A 19337-nucleotide genomic window follows, 5' to 3' on the forward strand; every position below is an offset into this window, starting at 1 on the left:
AGTACAATGAAAAAGAAACTGATCTCTTTCCTAGGCCATTTTATGAGAACAGCAGGAAACAGAATTGGCAGGAGAGTGATTGAAAAGTTATGGAATAGAAAGCGCAGCATTAGATGGATTGCAGAGATCAAGGAGGACATGATGAAATTATATATTACGATGGAGGACTTGAAAGAGAAGAAAGAAGCGTTCAAGATACTGCAGGACAAACATATCACACTACTAATAAAAATTAACAGACAGAGGATGGGAAGGGCGATTTCGGAAGAGGAGAGAAGGGCACGATCTGAAAAAAAATGCAAAAGTACTGGGCCAACAAAAAACAGAAGAGATGGCTCTTGTATGGCTCTTTGTATGAAATCTGAGGAACCAATACTTCCCCAAGAACACATAGGCCAGCTATTTGAAATTTCCTCTCTCCTTATTTAACCTGAGGAAGTCGGAGACTCTAAAATGGTGCAAAACCTCAACTTTCAGAGAATCCTGTCGACAACCACTGCAACTTCAAATACACAGCAGCAACTGAGACCTCATCAGCTTGTTACTCAGTCTAACATATGCAATGTTATGAGCCCTTTGTATTTATTAAGGTGCTAAGAGCTGATACTTTCCAAATCCAACAAGCGTATGAAATTCAGAATCAAAATTATTTGAATATCAGAATCGATATGCAGTACCCCAACTACTAATTCATTGCAAGCTGTAGGTCACAATCAATACTTTTTCCCCCTTCAAGTATATACATAAAAAGATCGCCCAGTTTCACTTTAATGCTTGTGTGTGTGTGTGTGTGTGTGTGTGTGTGTGTGTGTGTGTAACTGCATGCACATGCGCGCGCGCGCGCGCGTGCACACACACACACACACACACACACACACACACACACACACACACACACACACACACACACCAGAAATACTGTGCTACAAAACAAAAGTTTTAAAAATAAGTGACTAAAAAGACAATTTTCAAGATTTTAGTGATGTGGTGTAACATAACATTCTTTGCCCAGTACCACATATATTTGCAATTATATCACACTGCTTAGTGATAAAGTAGTGGATAAATTGAAAACTGTTAACACAGAATATTTATCTTCAAGCTCCAAATGGTAACAATTGTTTAGTTGCATCATGTTTCAAACACTACAGGAAAGTGATGCTCCACTACAATGCAAAACCATCTGCACACAAACGATATGTTTTAAATTCTTGTATTAGGTTCATACATCTAACTGTGATGCCATCCTGTTATACCATCCTGTGTGACCTGGTGTTTCACCAGTATAAAATTTCCTCTTTTATTTACAGAAGAGGACATTTGCTACAACTGTTTGAAATGTGTCACAGAACTCCAGAATCCTGTCTCCTCTCATGTTTCTTGTTTTCCAATAATATGGCTTTCTTTGCCCTCCATAGTTTGTACTGTGGGCTCTTTTATGATGGTTGTTGGGAACAAGATACATTGTCTGAAAGGGTACAAAACTGACAAAGGTAAAGGTAATTTCAGGAGTGTCCCAAGGCAGTGTTATAGCATATCGTTTGCACTGACCTAGTAGACAATGTGAGTCTGTTTGCAGGTGCTGCTGTTGTCTATAGGAAGGTTACAACGGCAGAAGACGACAGTGAAATGCAGGGTCGATAGAAGCGTCCGATCCCACGCGTCGGCTTTGACCCGTGACGTAAGGATGATGTCGTGTGTGACGTCATGACGGCGCGGAGTTTGATTTGAGTGTGGCTGTCTCCAGTTCTGTTTTATCTTATTTTATTTACTTTTCTGATCTGTTCGTTCTATCCCGTGAGATTTTTTTTTTTTTTAAAAGACAAAAAACACTAATCAGCTACTGAAGCATCTTTATCTTCCATGGGTTGCAGGGGTTACGACCCCTGGGGAGGTGGGTGGGTATTCATGCATGGCTGTCTTCACTTACACGTTGTAGCTACGCAAGGCGTCTAAATTTGTTTATATTTAGTTTGCCCCCCACCCAAAACACCCCATTTCCTGCGCTTGTCCCGTTAGTGTCATTAGGCTTCCTGTGGAAAGAGTGTGTGTGTGTGTGTGTGTGTGTGTGTTTTTGTTTCCGCCATATTTGTGGCGTCATGGGTCAAAGCAGACGGGCGGGATCGGACGCTTCCGTATTTCCGAAATGCAGAAAGACCTGTAGAGGATTGTCAATTGGTGCAGGCGCTAGGAGTTGACTCTGAATGTAAATAATTGCAGTGTATTATATATAAATAGCAAAGAGATCCATCACTGCTCAATTACACTAAGGTGATAAACCACCAAAACCAGTAATTACCATAAAATACCCAGCAGTATCCATCTAGAGTGACCTAACATGAAATGACCACAGAGAAAAAATTATAGGAAAGACAGTAGGAAATCTGAAATTCATTGGAAGAATCTTAAAGAAATGATATTTAACCATGGAAGAACTGACTTAACAAAACACTTCTTGGGCCAATTCCTGAATTCTGCTTATCAGTCTGGTACCGCTACTAGGTTAGTTTAATGGAAGAGAGAGAGACACTCCAATGAAGAGTGACACATTTTGTCACAATAAATTACTGTAAGTGTGAGAGCATTACACAGATCCTCAACAAACTCTTGTGGCAGATGATGTAATAGAGGTACTGTACATCATGGAGAGGTTGAAATTCCAGGCACCTGTGTTCTAAAACATGTTCGGCAACGTATCAATTCCTCTCACACATCTCGCAAAATGACCAAGCCGAGGAAATCGGAGCTCATACGTAGGTTTACTAACAACCGTTCATGCCATACACCTTTCATAAACCCAACAGAAAAGGGAAACATGAGAGTAGAACTAGAAGTAACCTCCACTACAGATTGTAAGGTGATATGCTGACTACAGATGTAGATGTAAATGAAGCATCGTGTCTTCACTGTGTGTTCTGATGAACATGCAATAAGGAATTAACACATTGACGAGATGAGGAAAATATTCAGTTGGGGTTGACTCATTGTCACTACAATGAAATGTAGTTTAAAATGCTATTGTATTTACTTCAGACACAGAAACTTCTGTTGTCCTCTGGAATTATTTCTAGGTGTAAGCATGAAGTGTGCACATGTGAGTGATAAGAATATTGTGGAAAGTAGATAGGAACTAAATATTACAGAGGTATCTTCAAAGGCTTTGCAATTTTCACACTCAGATGCAGGTTGCGTATCTGGCTAAGTTGTAAACATGCAAAGGCCAAATAATATATATATATATATATATATATATATATTTTTACTTTCTAACTATAAAAAAAAAATTCTCTTAAGTGTGATTTACACTATCACAGTCTGGAGTAAATGGTAATTATGCTTTAACATTCAAACAGCAAGCAAAACATTTAGGTAATTAAGATCATGTAGAAATTCAGAAATAAATTGGAAGCATACATTATTATCCACTTTTTGTACAAATTACAATTTAACTATATTGATTCACGGACTGGAAATAACTTTGACAATATGTTGTGCGACAATGCTTACAACAGAGTAAATATTCCACCACTTTTGTAGTACAAAGATAATCATTAGTCTTTCTCATCACATAAATAGTAAGTAGGCAGTAAGCCATCAATAGCAGCCTAATAACATTATTACCAAACAAGATACCCTTAAATCTTTTGTTGAGCACTAAAGTCCCTAGTTTTCAATTAGCAGAAGTCACAGGACTTTGGGTCAGTACTGTTTTATCCCTGGCCACATAACATACAACATGGAAAGTGACAGAACCAAGAGAGGAACTCCCTCTGCATTGCTCTTCCTTGTGCACCAGTTTGTATGCTGGGTAGGGCTTGGTTCCTCTCCTCACCTTGTTCTATTATTTATTTAGAAAAATGAAGTAAGTAACTTTTATGTTTTAATTAGAATGGAGTAAAAACAATTATCATTTACAATAGTTACTAATAATCTGTATAATTAGTGGCAGTTACTTCTCACTGTTCACACATGTCCTGTCACACCTAAAACTTGATTTCAGGATGAGATCTATGGTGTATGCTGTTGTATAGTGTTTGATTTGTGCTTAATCCACATGATCATTGAATCAGTTAAGCCCAACTGATTTGCAACTTTATATTTCATTTCAAATCAACATGACACATGACAAATTAACAGTAACTATCATACAAACTGAAGAGTATACGACCAAAAGGTGTCATTACAAATAAACCAATTAAATTATACTCTTTCAAAGATCTTCCAACACCCTTCACTTGATGAGAAATCTTGCCTGCCTCAAATGTGAGCTATTTAGCAAATTTTCTTGGCTATAAATTAGTGGCAATTAAATCACGATTAGTTAACAATGAGGTACCTCTCCACAGACTAATGATCTTATCAAAATGATGGTGATCATGGCCTTAAGAAACAACAAATGGTTGACAACACTAACATGAAAACACTAGCAAGATAAAATCTGACACAGTATTGCAACCTCCAGTGGAATAGAGTGTTCTGGGTCAAGAACGGTATTGTTATCAATGTTTCAACGACATTAAAAACTTGAAATTATCAGATCACACTGGAAAAACAGTGTTTTAATCAGGGAAGTATATATAACTGTGGGATGCCCAACACACAAAAAAATATTGTCATGACACAGGCTTTGGCTTTTTGCCAACTCACAACCAAACTGTCACCTTCCAACATAAACTAAGTCTTGGTTATGCTTCAGATTAGCCTGTCATCACAAATTTCATTTAACTTCACTGGATTCAATAATTCACAGCCAATCACCTTCCAATGTGACCAAGACATCGGGTAATGTACACTCCAGTCTTTCACAGGAAACTCAAAAAGCTTAAGCGTCTGATCCCACCCGTCGGCTTTGACCCGTGGCGTAAGGCTGTTGTGGTGTATGACGTCATCATGATGGCATGGAGTTTGGTTTGTGAGTGTGGCGTCTTTGTAGGTGTCGTCGTGTTGTGGTTCGTGGTGCCCTCTGGTGGTGTGTTTAGGGGTTTCGAGTTGTGTGGTGTATTTGGTTCAGTTTGTTGTTACTGATTCTAGTGGCTGGTTCTCGTTTTGGCTGTGTTTCGAGTGGAACTGGTTTCAGTGAGTTAGTGATTTAGTGGTTTTGTGTGAAAGTAATTGTTGTGCTGTTCACTGTAGGTAGTGTGTTAATGTGAGTAAATTAATTTGTTGTTGCTCTTGTTAGGTATGGATATGACCGATAAAATAAATAATGTGCGACTCCATGCTATGATGGGCGCGACTCAGTTGGAAGCTGGTCAAATTTCTACAGCTTTTTGGGTTGATTGCGGAGGTAGTTAACTGCACTGTCTGTCTGAAGGAAAAAACATTGGCAAAAGTTCCGGTGTCTAGGACCAGGGGCGGTTATATGTGGCAGTGCCACAGGGATAATGTATGGCGCTCCATACGTCGCAGTTCCTGGTTCGAAAAGTCTAGGTTGGGCATGCACGTGATTGTGTTGTTGACGTATTACTTTTGTTATAGAACCTCTCAAAGTTTTTGTGCACATGAGACTGGCGTGAGTGAGAGGAGTGTGCTTCACTGGTTTTCGTTTTGCCGTGAAATATGTTTCGAGTTTATTAAGTACAGGAGTAAGTTGGGTGGGCCTGGGGTTTTGGTGGAGATGGACGAGTCGCAGTTTGCAAAAAGGAAGTATGGGAGGGGTAAGTCTGTGGTTGGTCTCTGGGTGTGTGGGGCTGTTGTACAGGGAGGGGGGGGGATGTGTTTTTAGGGTTGTGGAGGGGCGGTCTAAGGTGGAATTAGTGGAGTGAATTGAGGAGTTTATAGAACCGGGTTCCACTGTAGTTTCCTATGCTTTTTCTTCTTATAGGGGATTGAGTGAGAGGGGGTACAATCATTTAGTTGTTAACCATAGTTAAGAGTTTAAAAATTATGAGACGGGGGCTTGTACAAATACTACAGAGGGGATGTGAGTGGCCGTTAAGTCAGTTGTTGGGAGGGGGGAAGAGACGCTCTTCCAACCTTCAGTCTCATTTAGATGAGTACTGTTGGCAGAAGAGCATCCCTAAGGGCTATTGTTTTTTTCGGAGCTATTAGTAAGATGTAAAGGCCGAAGGTGGTTAGTTAGGGTTGTTTGGGTGGGTGGGTGACTGCGGCTCCGGGGGGAGGGGTTAGTTTTTGGTACTGTTTGTGAGGGGGGGGGGGGGAAGTGTGTTGGTTTGTGATTTAGTTGTGGAGGATCTATTTTGTTGCAGTTTTTGTTGAGTTTTTTTTTATTTTGCATCTGGTTTTTGTTTACGGGTATTTTATTTTGGGGCCAGGGGAGGGAGGTTGGGTTGGGGTGTGGGTCTCTCTTATGGTTGTGTATTTTTTCATTGGTTTGTGGCTTTGTGTGTGTGTGAGTGTGTGTGTGTGTGTGTGTGTGTGTGTGTGTGTGTATGTGTGTATGTGTGTGTGTGTGCGCGCGCCCGTGCCTGTGTGTGATTGTAGTGGCCGACCTGGGTTGTGGCGCCGGAACTTTGTTGTGGTAAGTTTTTATTTTTCTTGCTCTTAGTATATTTGTTGGGGGTGGGATCGAGAGCGGTGTTCCATTACAATGTGTGGTTGTGGCTGTGGGTGTTCCGGTGTCGGGAGTTGCTGTTGAGCTATATAGGTCAAGGGAAGTGTTCGATTACAATTTGTGGTTGTGGCTGTTCCGGAATCGGGAGTTGCTGTTGAGCTATATAGGTCAAGGGAAGTGTTCGATTCCAATTTGTGGTTGTGTGTGGTCTGGTATAAGGAGTTGTTGTTCAGCCACATAGGTCATGGAAGTGTCCAATTCTAATTTGTCATTGTGGGTGTTCTGGTGTCGGGAGTTGTTGTTATGCTACACAGGTCAAGGGAAGTGTTCAATTCCAATTTGTTGTTGTGGCTGTGGGTGGTCCAGCATCGGGACTTGCTGTTGAGCTATGTAGGTGAAAGGAAGTGTTCGATTCCAATTTGTGGGATTGGGAGCCGCTGTTGAGCTATATGGGTCAAGGGAAGCGTTCGATTCCAGAGGATACTGTGTTTAATGGAATTAGTAGAGTTTTGTGTCGTCGGTTTTTTCGTCGTTTTGAATGGTGGTGTGTGTCTAACCCCTAATTTCCCACGCTTGTCCCTTTAGTGTCATCCGGTTTTTTGTGGAATGTGTGTGTTTTTCGATGTATTTTCGTGTTTGTTGTAATGTTTACGTAATGACGTCATAGGCGCCATATTGGCGTCGTGGTGTATGGTCGTTTCCGCCATATTTGTGACGTCATGGGTCAAAGCAGACGGGCGGAATCAGACGCTTCCATATTTCCACAACAAAATCCCTCAATGTATAGGCATCTCCATTAAACTCAAAGGCTATGGCTCTGGTGAACAATACTATCCAAACCTCAACACACAGGAAATAAATGACATGCTATACCCAAATCATATCACTGATGTCTATAATTGGAAGATACAACTAAAAACACGACAGGCACTACTGATGATGTGTTTACAGCCACAGTTACTGATGGCTCAGGCTGTTCACTAAACCCATTTAATCTAGAAGAATATAATAATATTCTATCAAAATCACGCACGGTTACAGTTCAGAATTGTGGCCACATTACTGTCTTCAGGCTTTTTAATTAAAACACTTCAAACGAAATTGAGTATTAAATGCCTGAATAAATGGGATATTTGGGAGGAGTAAACAAAAATATAACAGCACATGAAGGAAGAAATGAATAATGTTGAGGCAAATATGACACACAAAAATTTCTCTGGCAGCGTTTCGATTGAATGAGACTCTTACTTTTAACTTCATTCCTCAGACAGTGGTGTCTAGGATTTCTGGTTTAGTGATACTCTTAGTTTTAACTTAACTGCTATAAAATAATGAACTTTAAATGCTACAGTAAATGATCAGGTACATTAAAAACCTGGCAATGACCTTGGCAGGTGCTTGGTAACGCTATATTGTTAACAATGATGCAAGAATGGGCGTGCTACACCCCACTCGGAAAGGAACGGTGAACCGTATTTCATAAATTGGTTTCCGCTCTCGCCAAGTCTTTGTTTCTTCCAACATGCTTAAAGCTGCAAGAGGCATTAAACTGAAATGCAGTGTGCTTGAAGAAAATGTGATGCAAACAAGTGGACACAATGAATATGTCTTTGAGACGTCTGTGACCCGCAATAAGGTTCTAAATTATAGTGGAACAAATGCCAATATTAACAGTATACATCACAAGGATTTTGGAATCACTGGTGTTGCACAAGAAACGTAGGCTGTTCATAATTATTGATTGTTAGTAATAATTACACAAGGTCAAATAACCCAATTTTTGCTATAGTTCTTCAATTAATGGTAGGTACTGGTCTCTCCCAATGAAATTTAAATTTAAAACTGCGCTGCACAGTTTAGCAGTAACATTTATTTGGTTTATGAATAAATAAAGCCAAGAACATAACCTCACTTACTTGGATAACTAGTTTTAACCTGTAAGAAACATCGTCTGCTAATTCCTTCGCTGCATCGTCCGGAAGATTGCCTATTCCTATACTCTCTGCAATAGTTTTTACAGAGTCCAACCCTAATGACGTTCCATAATACAAATCACCGTCACTCATTCTTCTCTGTTGTCACAAAATTCCAAAGCCATTAACACTAACATTAGAAATTGTGAAGATACACCACAGCAAAGTTTCGCTTTATTTCAACGGTTTAGCAGTAAATTATCTGAGGAACCGTACTGGAATATCTTTATAATAGGTAAACAAGAGACTAGAATGTTAGAATGTAAATGTTGTGAAGTGTCATGTTGAGTCGTGGTAGGTAGAGGGAGATTGGCAGTAAATGAGGCAATAAGGGCAGTGGTGTAATGCACCGTGTATGTCATTATTTCGGAGATTTGCTGAAGGCGTGAGTGAATATCATGGAAAGTTTGTATCACCAGACATATAAGCTAGTGCAAGAAACGCAACATGCTTTCGTAGGACTGGAAAGGTTTATTGGTGAAAATTCTGAAGAAATTGAAAAGGAGCTCCAGGATAAAATCAACGTAATAGCAAGGTATGTTCTTTCATGAAGATTAATCATACTGTTGATCTGTAGCGTCGTTGTTGTTACGTGATGCTGTTGCATAACATATGGATTTGTGCTGAATTATAACCGGTATGCGGCCTTTTGGACATACGTTTCTCGCACTTGTAATGATCAATTGCAAACTCCGTCTCTGTTTATCTGAGTGAAACGCCGTGGTTATGGTGTAGCTCGGTTGAAAATATCTAGATTTTATAATATTTCGTGCACAAGACGCGCGAGGATTGTGAAAGGCAGTAATGTGTACAATTTAAGGCTGTAAAGGACACTGGTTACAGTACGATACATTAGAGTCCAGAGATATGCAATATCAAGCATAATTGGAAAAAGAAAATCTGGGGAAGTTATGCGGAACGGCCACAAGTATTGAGAACATCTGTAAATAGTATACATTTCAGATGTTAGTTGCAGAACCCGTATTGCAGTGTAAGTTTTTAGGTATGCTAGAAATTCGATTTACGAAGGCACACTTTATGATTATCCAATTCACTTCACAAAAGACGAAAAGTTACCTTATGATATTGTTAGAAAGGATCCATTAAATGAGTTTCGATTAGAGTGTACAACTTTGAGGACCTGTAATTCACCTGCGATAACTGGAACAACACTGGAAGAGTTAAACTATACCTGCCAAACAGAGATGTGCCCAGTCAGCCCTCAGCACCTAGCCATGAAGCAAACTAAATGGTGCTCAACACAGGGCAGACAGTTCAGGGGGAGTGGTATTAAAATCCCAATCCAAATGCCCCATTTTAATTTCTGCAGATTGATTAAGTCAGTTCCTATTAAAAAGATCATGTCTGATTTCCATTCCTATCCTTGCCCCATGCAATATTGTATTCAATCTCTAAAGACCTCAGATGTTAAACCATAATTAATAATTCTTCCCCTCCTGCAGAAACTGTTTATAGAATACATTGATAATTGCTGGATGACATAGAGTATAACTTGAAATGAAAATGGATATTAGTGCACTTCCTTACTATTCACTCAAATTAATGTATCTGAAGGATTAAAACATTTTACGCGAAAATTTAAAGTGCCATTTTTTTACTTTAGCACCAACTGTTTATAATGCTCTATTAGTTGGTTCAGTGTGTATACAAACAGAAGATATTTGTGTAATCCAAAGAACATTATATAATAGTGACCAGCCAAATGAGGCAGTGCAGCTGTTAAGGCACTGAGCTCATATTTGGGAGGATGAGCTTCGCAGTGTCTGGACATCATGATTTGGGTTTTCCTAGATCACTTCAGGCAAATTTGGTGTCGTTCATTCATAAAGACCACAGCTGAACACATGTCGTTTTTTTATAGAACATGCTTAAGTAATCTGTGTATATCCATGTTTTGAGCTATTGATTTTTGTTGTATTACTGTGCCAGCTCCTATATCACTGCGAGATGATCCTTGGATGAAATAAGTAAACACATGTTCCCTTCATGTCTTGTGTAAAGTAAAAGTTAAATGGCTTTTGCCATTTTTTACTACCTGATTTATCTAACCTTGCTTTGCACAAGAAACTTTTGAGATAAGTATGTGTTATTCTTCTGTCAGACATGACTCTGCCACTTCTTTGAGGTTAAGTTAGGCTACACACAACATATTTTGGTCTCAAATACACACCATATGCCATATTGTCAAGTTTACTGTGGTAATACTATTTGTATAAATCTGTTTGTATGATTGCTTCTTAAAACTGTTGCTGTGGGCAAAATGTAGGTGTAATTGAGGTCATAATATCATGAGAACAGCACAATTGATCTGCAGGCACCAAGCAGTTACTCTTTCCTTCTCACACTGTTCAGTAGGTCTCCCCTGATCCAGGGTTCTGGGTGACTTTTCCGTAACTCTACGAATTTCCTAAAACTTCCCAGTCATTTTCCTCCATCCCTCTTCCTATCTCGTCAACCCTTCTCTCAGGAGGAGGAGTCACTGGGTCCAGAAGTTTGTGCAGTTCAATATATTTTATGCGTGTTTACTGCTGCCGCCACTATAGTTTCAAACATAGATTGTTTTGTTAATATATATAAACTGTGTGATTAAGGGGCATAATCCGTATCACTTCAGGCAGGGAGGTTACCTTCATAGTGTCGGATGCTATTTGGCATACGTTAAAAATCTGGAGTAAGTAAGAAACATGTATTTTTTTTTTCTCAAAAAAAAATGTCTGCCCTGAGATACAGGCGTCCAAAGATGACGCTGTGAACACTATTTTGAAGATGTGAATTTCAGAAATTTTTTTTAAATGCTATATCTCTGTAACAGTTCTACATATTTTGTGAGGTTTTTTAATTTGAAAGAAATTGCTTTATGATTACGATGGTGTCTTCCATTTGGAAATATCTATCAAAGTTCTTTTACTGTCATCTTTTGAATTTTTTAAATAATTTACGGTTTTTTTAAATGCCCATCCAGAAAAGTTACATTTTTTCTATTGATTAGTACCATATAGTACTACATTCTATGTAAAGGAGAGCTTCCACATTTAAGTTGGGTAGGGTTTATTTTAAAAAATCTTTTTTTTTAACTTTAAAAGGTAATGTATGTCTTAACTGAAGTTGTTTCTCACTAATTTCTTTGTTACAGTGTTTATTTCTATTGTCTTTGTTGCAGTTATTTATTTTCACTTTCATTGTTGCAGGTATTTCTTACATTTTGTTGTAGTTTCTTTGTTGCGGTTGTTCATTGCAGGTTTCTATATTGTAGTTGTTCAGTGCTAATTTGTTTACTGAAGAAGCTTCTAATCTGAGACCATCCAGTGAGTTCTGTGTTTTTGTGAGGAATTTGCCAGTTGACACAGTTGCAGTGTGTTTTGTGCAAAAGACTGTTTGAAATGTCTTCTGGTTGGGACCACAGGAGAGTGAAGTGTGCTGACTATTTGCATATCCATAAGAGAGTGATATATAAGTTTCCAGTGACAATTTTTTGTATTCTAAATGTTTTCACAGAATAACAACAATGATAGTATCTGAACAAGGTGAAACCTCCCATGGTGCAGATTTTGCATCAATACAGGAAGAATTAAATACCCTCAGCCAGTCAACTACAGAGGTAGATGTTAGCCCTGTTAAGAAACTGTGGTCAGTGAAGTCGAGTCATAAGCTATATGTGTCAAGAAAAATGCAGAGAAATTACTAAAGCTATGGATGAGTACACTACAGCAAAACTGACCACACTCTTCAAAGGACAAATTCCATCTTTTTAAAAAAAAAAAAAAAATTAACCAAAGGGCTCTCGCCCCTCTTGCCAGGAATGTTTCACAAATATCAGTTCAGCTGTTGAATATTGTGCATCCTACAGTGAAAAAGTGCAAGTTTTTACTATTATCCTAGAGACATTTTTAAAGAAAACAATTTTGAACCATGTTCCATCAGTATCAAAGTACATGGTAGACAAATCAAGAAATGTGAGGTCTGTAAAAGGAGTCTTTGGAAGACCAGATCCATATTATGGTCATCTTGTAGAAGCAACTCAAGTTCAAATAGTGCAGTCATTTTATCTGGAAGATAAATGGGACTGTTCTCACCAGAGTGCCAACAAGAAAGTATAACTGTAACAGTTGAAGGTCAAATAGTTGTGAAAGTGAAGAGGTACATGACTCGCAGTGTTATAGAAACTTTTGCAATTTTGTAAGAGCAACTATACAACTTCACATATTGGAAGATCAAAATTGTATGCACTACAACCTAAGTGGGTAGTTCCACACCCACCTAGAGATGTCTGTTTATGTGTGTACTGTGCCAATTTTGAACATTGTGTGGTAATAAATAGTCTTCATGGGTTTGCCGCCAGATCACGTTGTGCAAATTCCACAATATTTCCTCGGAGCAACTGTCTGACATCTTCAGGTGGTTCAGCCTTGATCGTGGCTAGGTACGACTGACGGTATCTACACACCGATGCCCCGTTTTTAGAACACATGTGCGGAGAATGCGCAGCTGCGAGCATCACGCATACCCAGTGATTTGCCATATTCAAACTCTCTCTGCCGAAAATAACAGAGCGGCTCTCCCGCACGTGCGCTGTATGCTGCATTTGTCAAGTGCGGCCAGACGTTACTCACCAACGGCTGTACTAGGCCAGTGTTATGACGGACCTGTTATCGAAGAATCTTGATTTTCGCGTTGTGATTTAATAGCAGCCAATGCAGGGTTCCAGGCTGTGCTCAGTTGAAATCCCATATCCTTGTTGATGAGATTCTCGGCTGTACGGGGGGTATTGCTTCCTTAATGACGGAGTCCCATAAAGATGGTGCCGGGGATAAAACTTCCATCTTTTCATAAATCATATGATGTCCTGCGTTCGGGCAGTGTTCCGCAATTGCCGACTTTTCCGGTTGACAAAGGCGTGTATGACACTGATGTTCAGCGCAGTGTTCTTGTACTGTGTGGCATGTCGGGCCTATATACGCTGCCCCACACTGACAAGGAATCTTGTACACAACACATGATGCCCAGGTCATCCTTAACTGAACCCAACAGATTTCTCAGTTTTGCAGATGGTTGAAAAACGCACTTAATTCCGTATCTTCCGATTCTTGATGACATGGCACCAAAATACAGCAAAAAGGCCATAGTTGTGGTTGTCTTCGTATCTTCATTCTGTTCCATAGTTTGAACTTACCTGGGCCTGAATGCATTACATCTCTCAGAATAACCCTTTTGTCGGAACACTGTCTTCAAATATTGTATTTCACTCGACAGGCTCTCAGGATCAGATACACGTGTGCTCTATGAACTAACATACCTAATGCACTACCACATAGTGCAGGATGATCACAGTTCTTGTGGCCTTGCAGATATAGATTTGTATGCGTTGGCTTGTGGTAAATGCTGTGTCCCAAGGTTCCATCTGCTTTCCTTCATACCAAGATATCAAGAAAAGGTAAACTACCATATTTTTCCACTTCTATTGTGAAGTTTATATTCGGATGTAGCAAATTCAGATGCTGAAGAAACATATCCACATACTGCAGAAAACAAGGGGGTTTGAGAGTGGCTGACTGTAGTGCTTTTTCTTCAAAGTCCTCCATAAAATAATTGGCCACCACAGGAGGAGGGCTTCCCATGGTGACACTGTCCACTTGTTCAAAATATTGGTCTTGAAATAAGAACTATGTTGAAGCAAGCACGTGTTTGAATAATGCTACTATGTCCTCCTCAAAGTTGTTGCTAATGAGCTGCAAAGAGTCCTGCAAAAGCACCTTTGGGACCTCTCGTAGGCAAGTGCGATCATCACATTCGAAACTCTGAAGATTTCATAGGTTGCCTGAAAACCCTTAGAGTGCAATCATCGAATCTGTTAGTAAATTTCGATGTTGTGTCTTTATTTACAAAGGTGCTTTTGCAGGACTCTTTGCAGCTCATTAGCAACAACTTTGAGGAGGACATAGTAGCATTATTCAAACACGTGCTTACTTCAACATACTTCTTATTTCAAGGCCAATATTTTGAACAAGTGGACGGTGTCACCATGGGAAGCCCTCCTCCTGTGGTGGCCAATTATTTTATGGAGGACTTTGAAGAAAAAGCACTACAGTCAGCCATTCTCAAACCCTCTTGTTTTCTGCGGTATGTGTATGATACATTTGTGGTGTGGCCACATGGAATTGACACTCTACCTACGTTTTTTCATTATCTGAATTCGCTCCATCCAAATATAAACTTCATAATCGAAGTGGAAAAAGATGGTACTTTACCTTTTCTTGATGTCTTCATATGAAGGAAAGCAGATGGAACCTTGGGACACAGCATTTACCGCAAGCCAACGCATACAGATCTATATCTGCAAGGCCACAAGAGCTGTGATCATCCTGCACAATGCGGCAGTGCATTACGTATGTTAATTCATAGAGCACGTGTGTATCTGATCCTGAGAGCCTGTCGAGTGAAATACAACATTTGAAGACAGTGTTCCGACAAAACGGTTATTCTGAGAGATGTAATGCGTTCAGGCCCAGGCAAGTTTAATCTATGGAACAGAATGAAGATACGAAGACACCCACCACTTTGGCCTTTTTGCCGTATTTTGGTTTTGTGTGTTTGTTTGTGTGTCTATCAACATACCAATGCTTTCGTTTGGTAAGTTACATCTTCTTTGTGTGTATATATATGAATTCGAAAGTAAAGTTCTATACACTGACTTGGCAGAAAATCCTAAGAAGTTTTGGTCTTATGTCAAAGCAGTAGGTGGATCAAAACATGTCCAGACACTCTGTGACCAAAATGGTACTGAAACAGGGGATGACAGACTAAAGGCCGAAATACTAAATGTCTTTTTCCAAAGCTGTTTCACAGAGGAAGACTGCACTGTAGTTCCCTCTCTAGATTGCTGCACAGATGACAAAATGGTAGATATTGAAATAGACGACAGAGGGGTAGAGAAACAATTAAAATCACTCAGAAGAGGAAAGGCCGCTGGACCTGACGGGATAACAGTTCAGTTTTACACAGAGTATGTGAAGGAACTTGCCCCCCTTCTAGCAGTGGAGTGGAAGATCTGCAACGAATTGAAGCATGGTGCACGGAATGGCAATTGAATCTCAATGTAGACAAGTGTAATGTGTTGGGAATACATAGAAAGAAAGATCCTGTATCATTTAGGTACAATATAGCAGGTCAGCGACTGGAAGCAGTTAATTCCATAAATTATATGGGAGTAGGCATTAGGAGTGATTTAAAATGGAATGATCATATAAAGTTGATTGTTGGTAAAGCAGGTGCCAGACTGTGATTCATTGGGAGAATCCTAAGGAAATGCAATCCGAAAATAAAGGAAGTAGGTTACAGTACACTTGTTCGCCCACTGCTTGAATATTGCTCACCAGTGTGGGATCCATACCAGATAGGGTTGATAGAAAAGATAGAGAATATCCAATGGAGAGCAGCACGCTTCGTTACAGGATCATTTAGTAATCGCAAAAGCATTACGGAGATGATAGATAAACTCCAGTGGAAGACTTAGCAGGAGAGACACTCAGTAGCTCGGTATGGGCTTTTGTTAAAGTTTCGAGAACATACCTTCACTGAGGAGTCAAGCAGTATATTGCTCCCTCCTACATATATCTCGTGAAAAGACCATGAGGATTAAATCAGAGAGATTAGAGCCCACACAGAGGCATACCGACAATCTTTCTTTCCACGAACAATACGAGACTGGAATAGAAGGGAGAACCAATAGAGGTACTCAAAGTACCCTCTGCCACACACCGTCAGGTGGCTTGCGGAGTATGGATGTAGATGTAGATTTAAAGCAAGTTATCAGTCTTTGCGCCACTTTGAAATCTTACCAAGATCTGAGTGAATATTTATGCAGTTTCTTTGGACAGTACCTCATTACAGATAAAGGCATCATTTGCTTCTTTTATGCCAGCATCTGTATTATTGAACAGCAGTCCTCCTCAAAATTTGTGATTATTGTAACTCATTTTTGTACTTTATTTTAGGTTCAAGCTAATCGTACACATTGTTCAATTTTATCAGTTGTAGTTGTTTCTCAATACCACTCATACTCGTCATTACAAGTTCCTGTGCCACCCACAAGTGTCTGAACACTAAAAGCCATTACACATTTGTGATAGGCCTTTCAATAAGATTCTACTATGGTAGTTATTGAAGGTTTCATGTATTGGACTCTTGGCAGACAAACCCATTTTATTCGCATCTCTCTTATCTGTAGCACTATGCTTTGTTTTACACTTATTATGCAGTATTCTCTGTTTCTTTAGAAGTTTCTTTAAAGTATCTGTATACTATGGACTGTCTTCCAGTCATGAACTGTTCTACTGTGTATGGACCTATCCTGAGCATGGTTAACTATTCTTTTAAACTTGACATAGTTCCTCTACATGCTAATGTCTTGAGCTAAACGATTGAAGTTCCTCATTGAGATATGACACTACTGCCTGCTTTATCTTGTTTACTGACCATATAAATTGTTCTGCTTGTTTTAGTTGTCCTTTGTATTTCAGTAATCATTGTTGCTACAATTGCCTCTGGTTACTGATGCCATTCTCAATGTGGACATCCTCAGAGAAGTTGGATATTTCCATTGCCATTAGATCCACTATATTTCCATCATAAGTAGGTTTATGAACAGTCTGTTATAGGTAATTTTCAGAGAAGGCATTTAGTAATGTTGTGCAGAACGTTTTGTCATGCCGCCACTTACAAAACTGTCTGTCTATATCCGGATCCCACTCCAGCTACTGCCGGGTCAGGGTGCTGATGGGTTCTCTCCATTTGGCTCGGTCCTCCCACCACTTTTCTTCCTCCACTTGCTGCCAGGTCACACCTCTCCTTTCCACAGATATTCTCACTCCCATTTCCCACCATTGTTCTTGGGCACTCTCTAGGTCTTTTTCCCTCTATCTTTAGTTCTTCCATAATTTTGGGGAGTCTCTGCCCACGCATCCTTTTGACATGCCCGTACTATCTTAATCCTTTATTCCACCCCCTCCACCCCCCCATTTTCTTCTCTCATACTTTCTTGTTTAAGGCCCTTTCTAATATCTGCATTCCTTACTCTGTCCATTCTTGTTTTACCCTTAACTGCTCTGAGAAATTTCATTTCCCCTGCTTGCAGTCTGCTCCATTCCCTTTCTGTCGTTGCCAATGTTTCTCCTTCATAGGTGACAAAAGGGAAGTAATAGCTCTTACGTATAAGGGTTTTGCTTTTTCTGAAATTTCCTTATTCCAAATCAGGTGTTTTATTGTTTGGTAGAAATTGCCTCCCTTCTGTAACCTCCTATTAATTTCATTGGTTATTCTTCCATCACTAGATATTTCACTCCCTAAATAGGTGAAACTGTCTACCACTTTGATGGGTTCTCCATTCAAAGTAATATTTCCGTTGCTCCCTCTGTCTCTTCCAAATACTATTACTTCACTCTTATCTTTATTTATTTTTAATCCATACCTTTTCATTATTTCCTTCCACGCATCAAGTTGTAACTGTTCATCTACCTCTTTATTGCCCCATATTACCATATCATCTGCAAAGAACATCTTTTTGTCTTTTTCTTTTACCATATCTTTAACAGCCGTATTCATTCCCTTCATAACAACATTAAAAAGTGCAGGAGATAGAATACTTCCTTGTTTAAGTCCTTGTCTTATTTCGAAGTATTCAGAGTTCCCCATTGGTGTTCTAATTCTTCAATTGTGTCCTCTGTACATTGTCTTTATTACATTAATGTATCTGTCTTCTATATCTGTCTTCTTACAAAGCTATAAGCATCCCAATAGATTTTTGGTGATTAGAACTCAATACTAGTGAACTGAGGTTTTCTCTTAAGTTTTTTGTTTCTAGCAGAATATTAATAAACTTGTGCTAACTTGATGTGCATTCCCTTAAACTAGCTTCGTAATCTATCAATAGCTCAGGTCATCTCTCTTAACAACTTGAGAGTTAAAACAGAGCCAACAAAAAGCTAAACTAATAAAGTTGCGTGGCTCATTATATTTTACTCTTAGAAGTCTCTCCTTACGTTGATCTGAAAAACAAGAGTTTTACTCGTTTTCACTCCTTGTTATCTTATGGAATTATCTTCTCAGGCTATGCATCTAAAGTAATTTCTGTATAAATCAGAAGTAAGCAGTAAGAATATTGTGTGAAGTAATGATGCATCTGCATCTTACATCTGTACTCTGCAAACTACTGAGAAGTGCATGGAAGAGGGTATGTCCCATAGTACCACATATTAGGGTTTCTTCCTGTTTCATTCACATAAGGAGCGAGGGACGAATGATTGTTTGAATGCATCTGTGCATGCAGTAATTATTTTAATCTTATCCTCACTATCCCTAAGTGAGTGATACATAGGGGGTTGCTGTGTGTTCCTAGAGTCATCATTTAAAGCCTGTTCTGAAACTTTGTTAGTAGACATTCTCAGGATAGTTTATGGCTACCTTCAAGAGTGTGCCATTCAGTTTGTTAAACATCTCAGTGACACACTCTCATGGCTCAAACTAATCTGTGACCATTTGTGGTGCTTTTCTCTGTATATTTTGAATATCCCCTATTAATTGTATTTGGTACAGGGTCACACGCACACACACAAGCCACATTGAAGAGCTGTGTAGTGAGTGATAAGCCATTGTTTGTAGGTCATAAAACTCTTTATAATCCATGTCAAATCTCTGAATATTATTGATGAATGGTTATTGGTAAGATAATTATGACTGGATGTATTAAACAGCTGGCATGTCATTCTTGATGATGAATGTGTTTTTAACTGTTAAACTGCTTTCAGTGGGAAAAAAGGTTGTCAGATGTAGCAACA

The 19337-nt window shown here is 39.3% G+C and overlaps 2 protein-coding genes across 2 annotated transcripts in view; one reads left to right on the top strand and one right to left on the bottom strand.

Moving 5' to 3' along the window:
- Positions 1-8612, bottom strand: part of LOC126484234 (transcription initiation factor TFIID subunit 6) — a 131461-nt gene extending 122849 nt beyond the window's left edge. Inside the window, exon 1 of the mRNA XM_050107650.1 lies at positions 8431-8612. Coding sequence (XP_049963607.1) covers positions 8431-8580 — 150 coding nt within the window. The 5' untranslated portion in view covers positions 8581-8612. The remainder of the gene's footprint in view (positions 1-8430) is intronic.
- A 121-nt stretch (positions 8613-8733) lies between these two features.
- Positions 8734-19337, top strand: part of LOC126484474 (probable Golgi SNAP receptor complex member 2) — a 32256-nt gene continuing 21652 nt past the window's right edge. Inside the window, exon 1 of the mRNA XM_050108000.1 lies at positions 8734-9022. Within this exon, the coding sequence (XP_049963957.1) occupies positions 8886-9022 (137 nt within the window). The 5' untranslated portion in view covers positions 8734-8885. The remainder of the gene's footprint in view (positions 9023-19337) is intronic.

The sequence above is a fragment of the Schistocerca serialis genome, chromosome 6, assembly GCF_023864345.2.
Source record: "Schistocerca serialis cubense isolate TAMUIC-IGC-003099 chromosome 6, iqSchSeri2.2, whole genome shotgun sequence".
NCBI lineage: Eukaryota > Metazoa > Arthropoda > Insecta > Orthoptera > Acrididae > Schistocerca > Schistocerca serialis.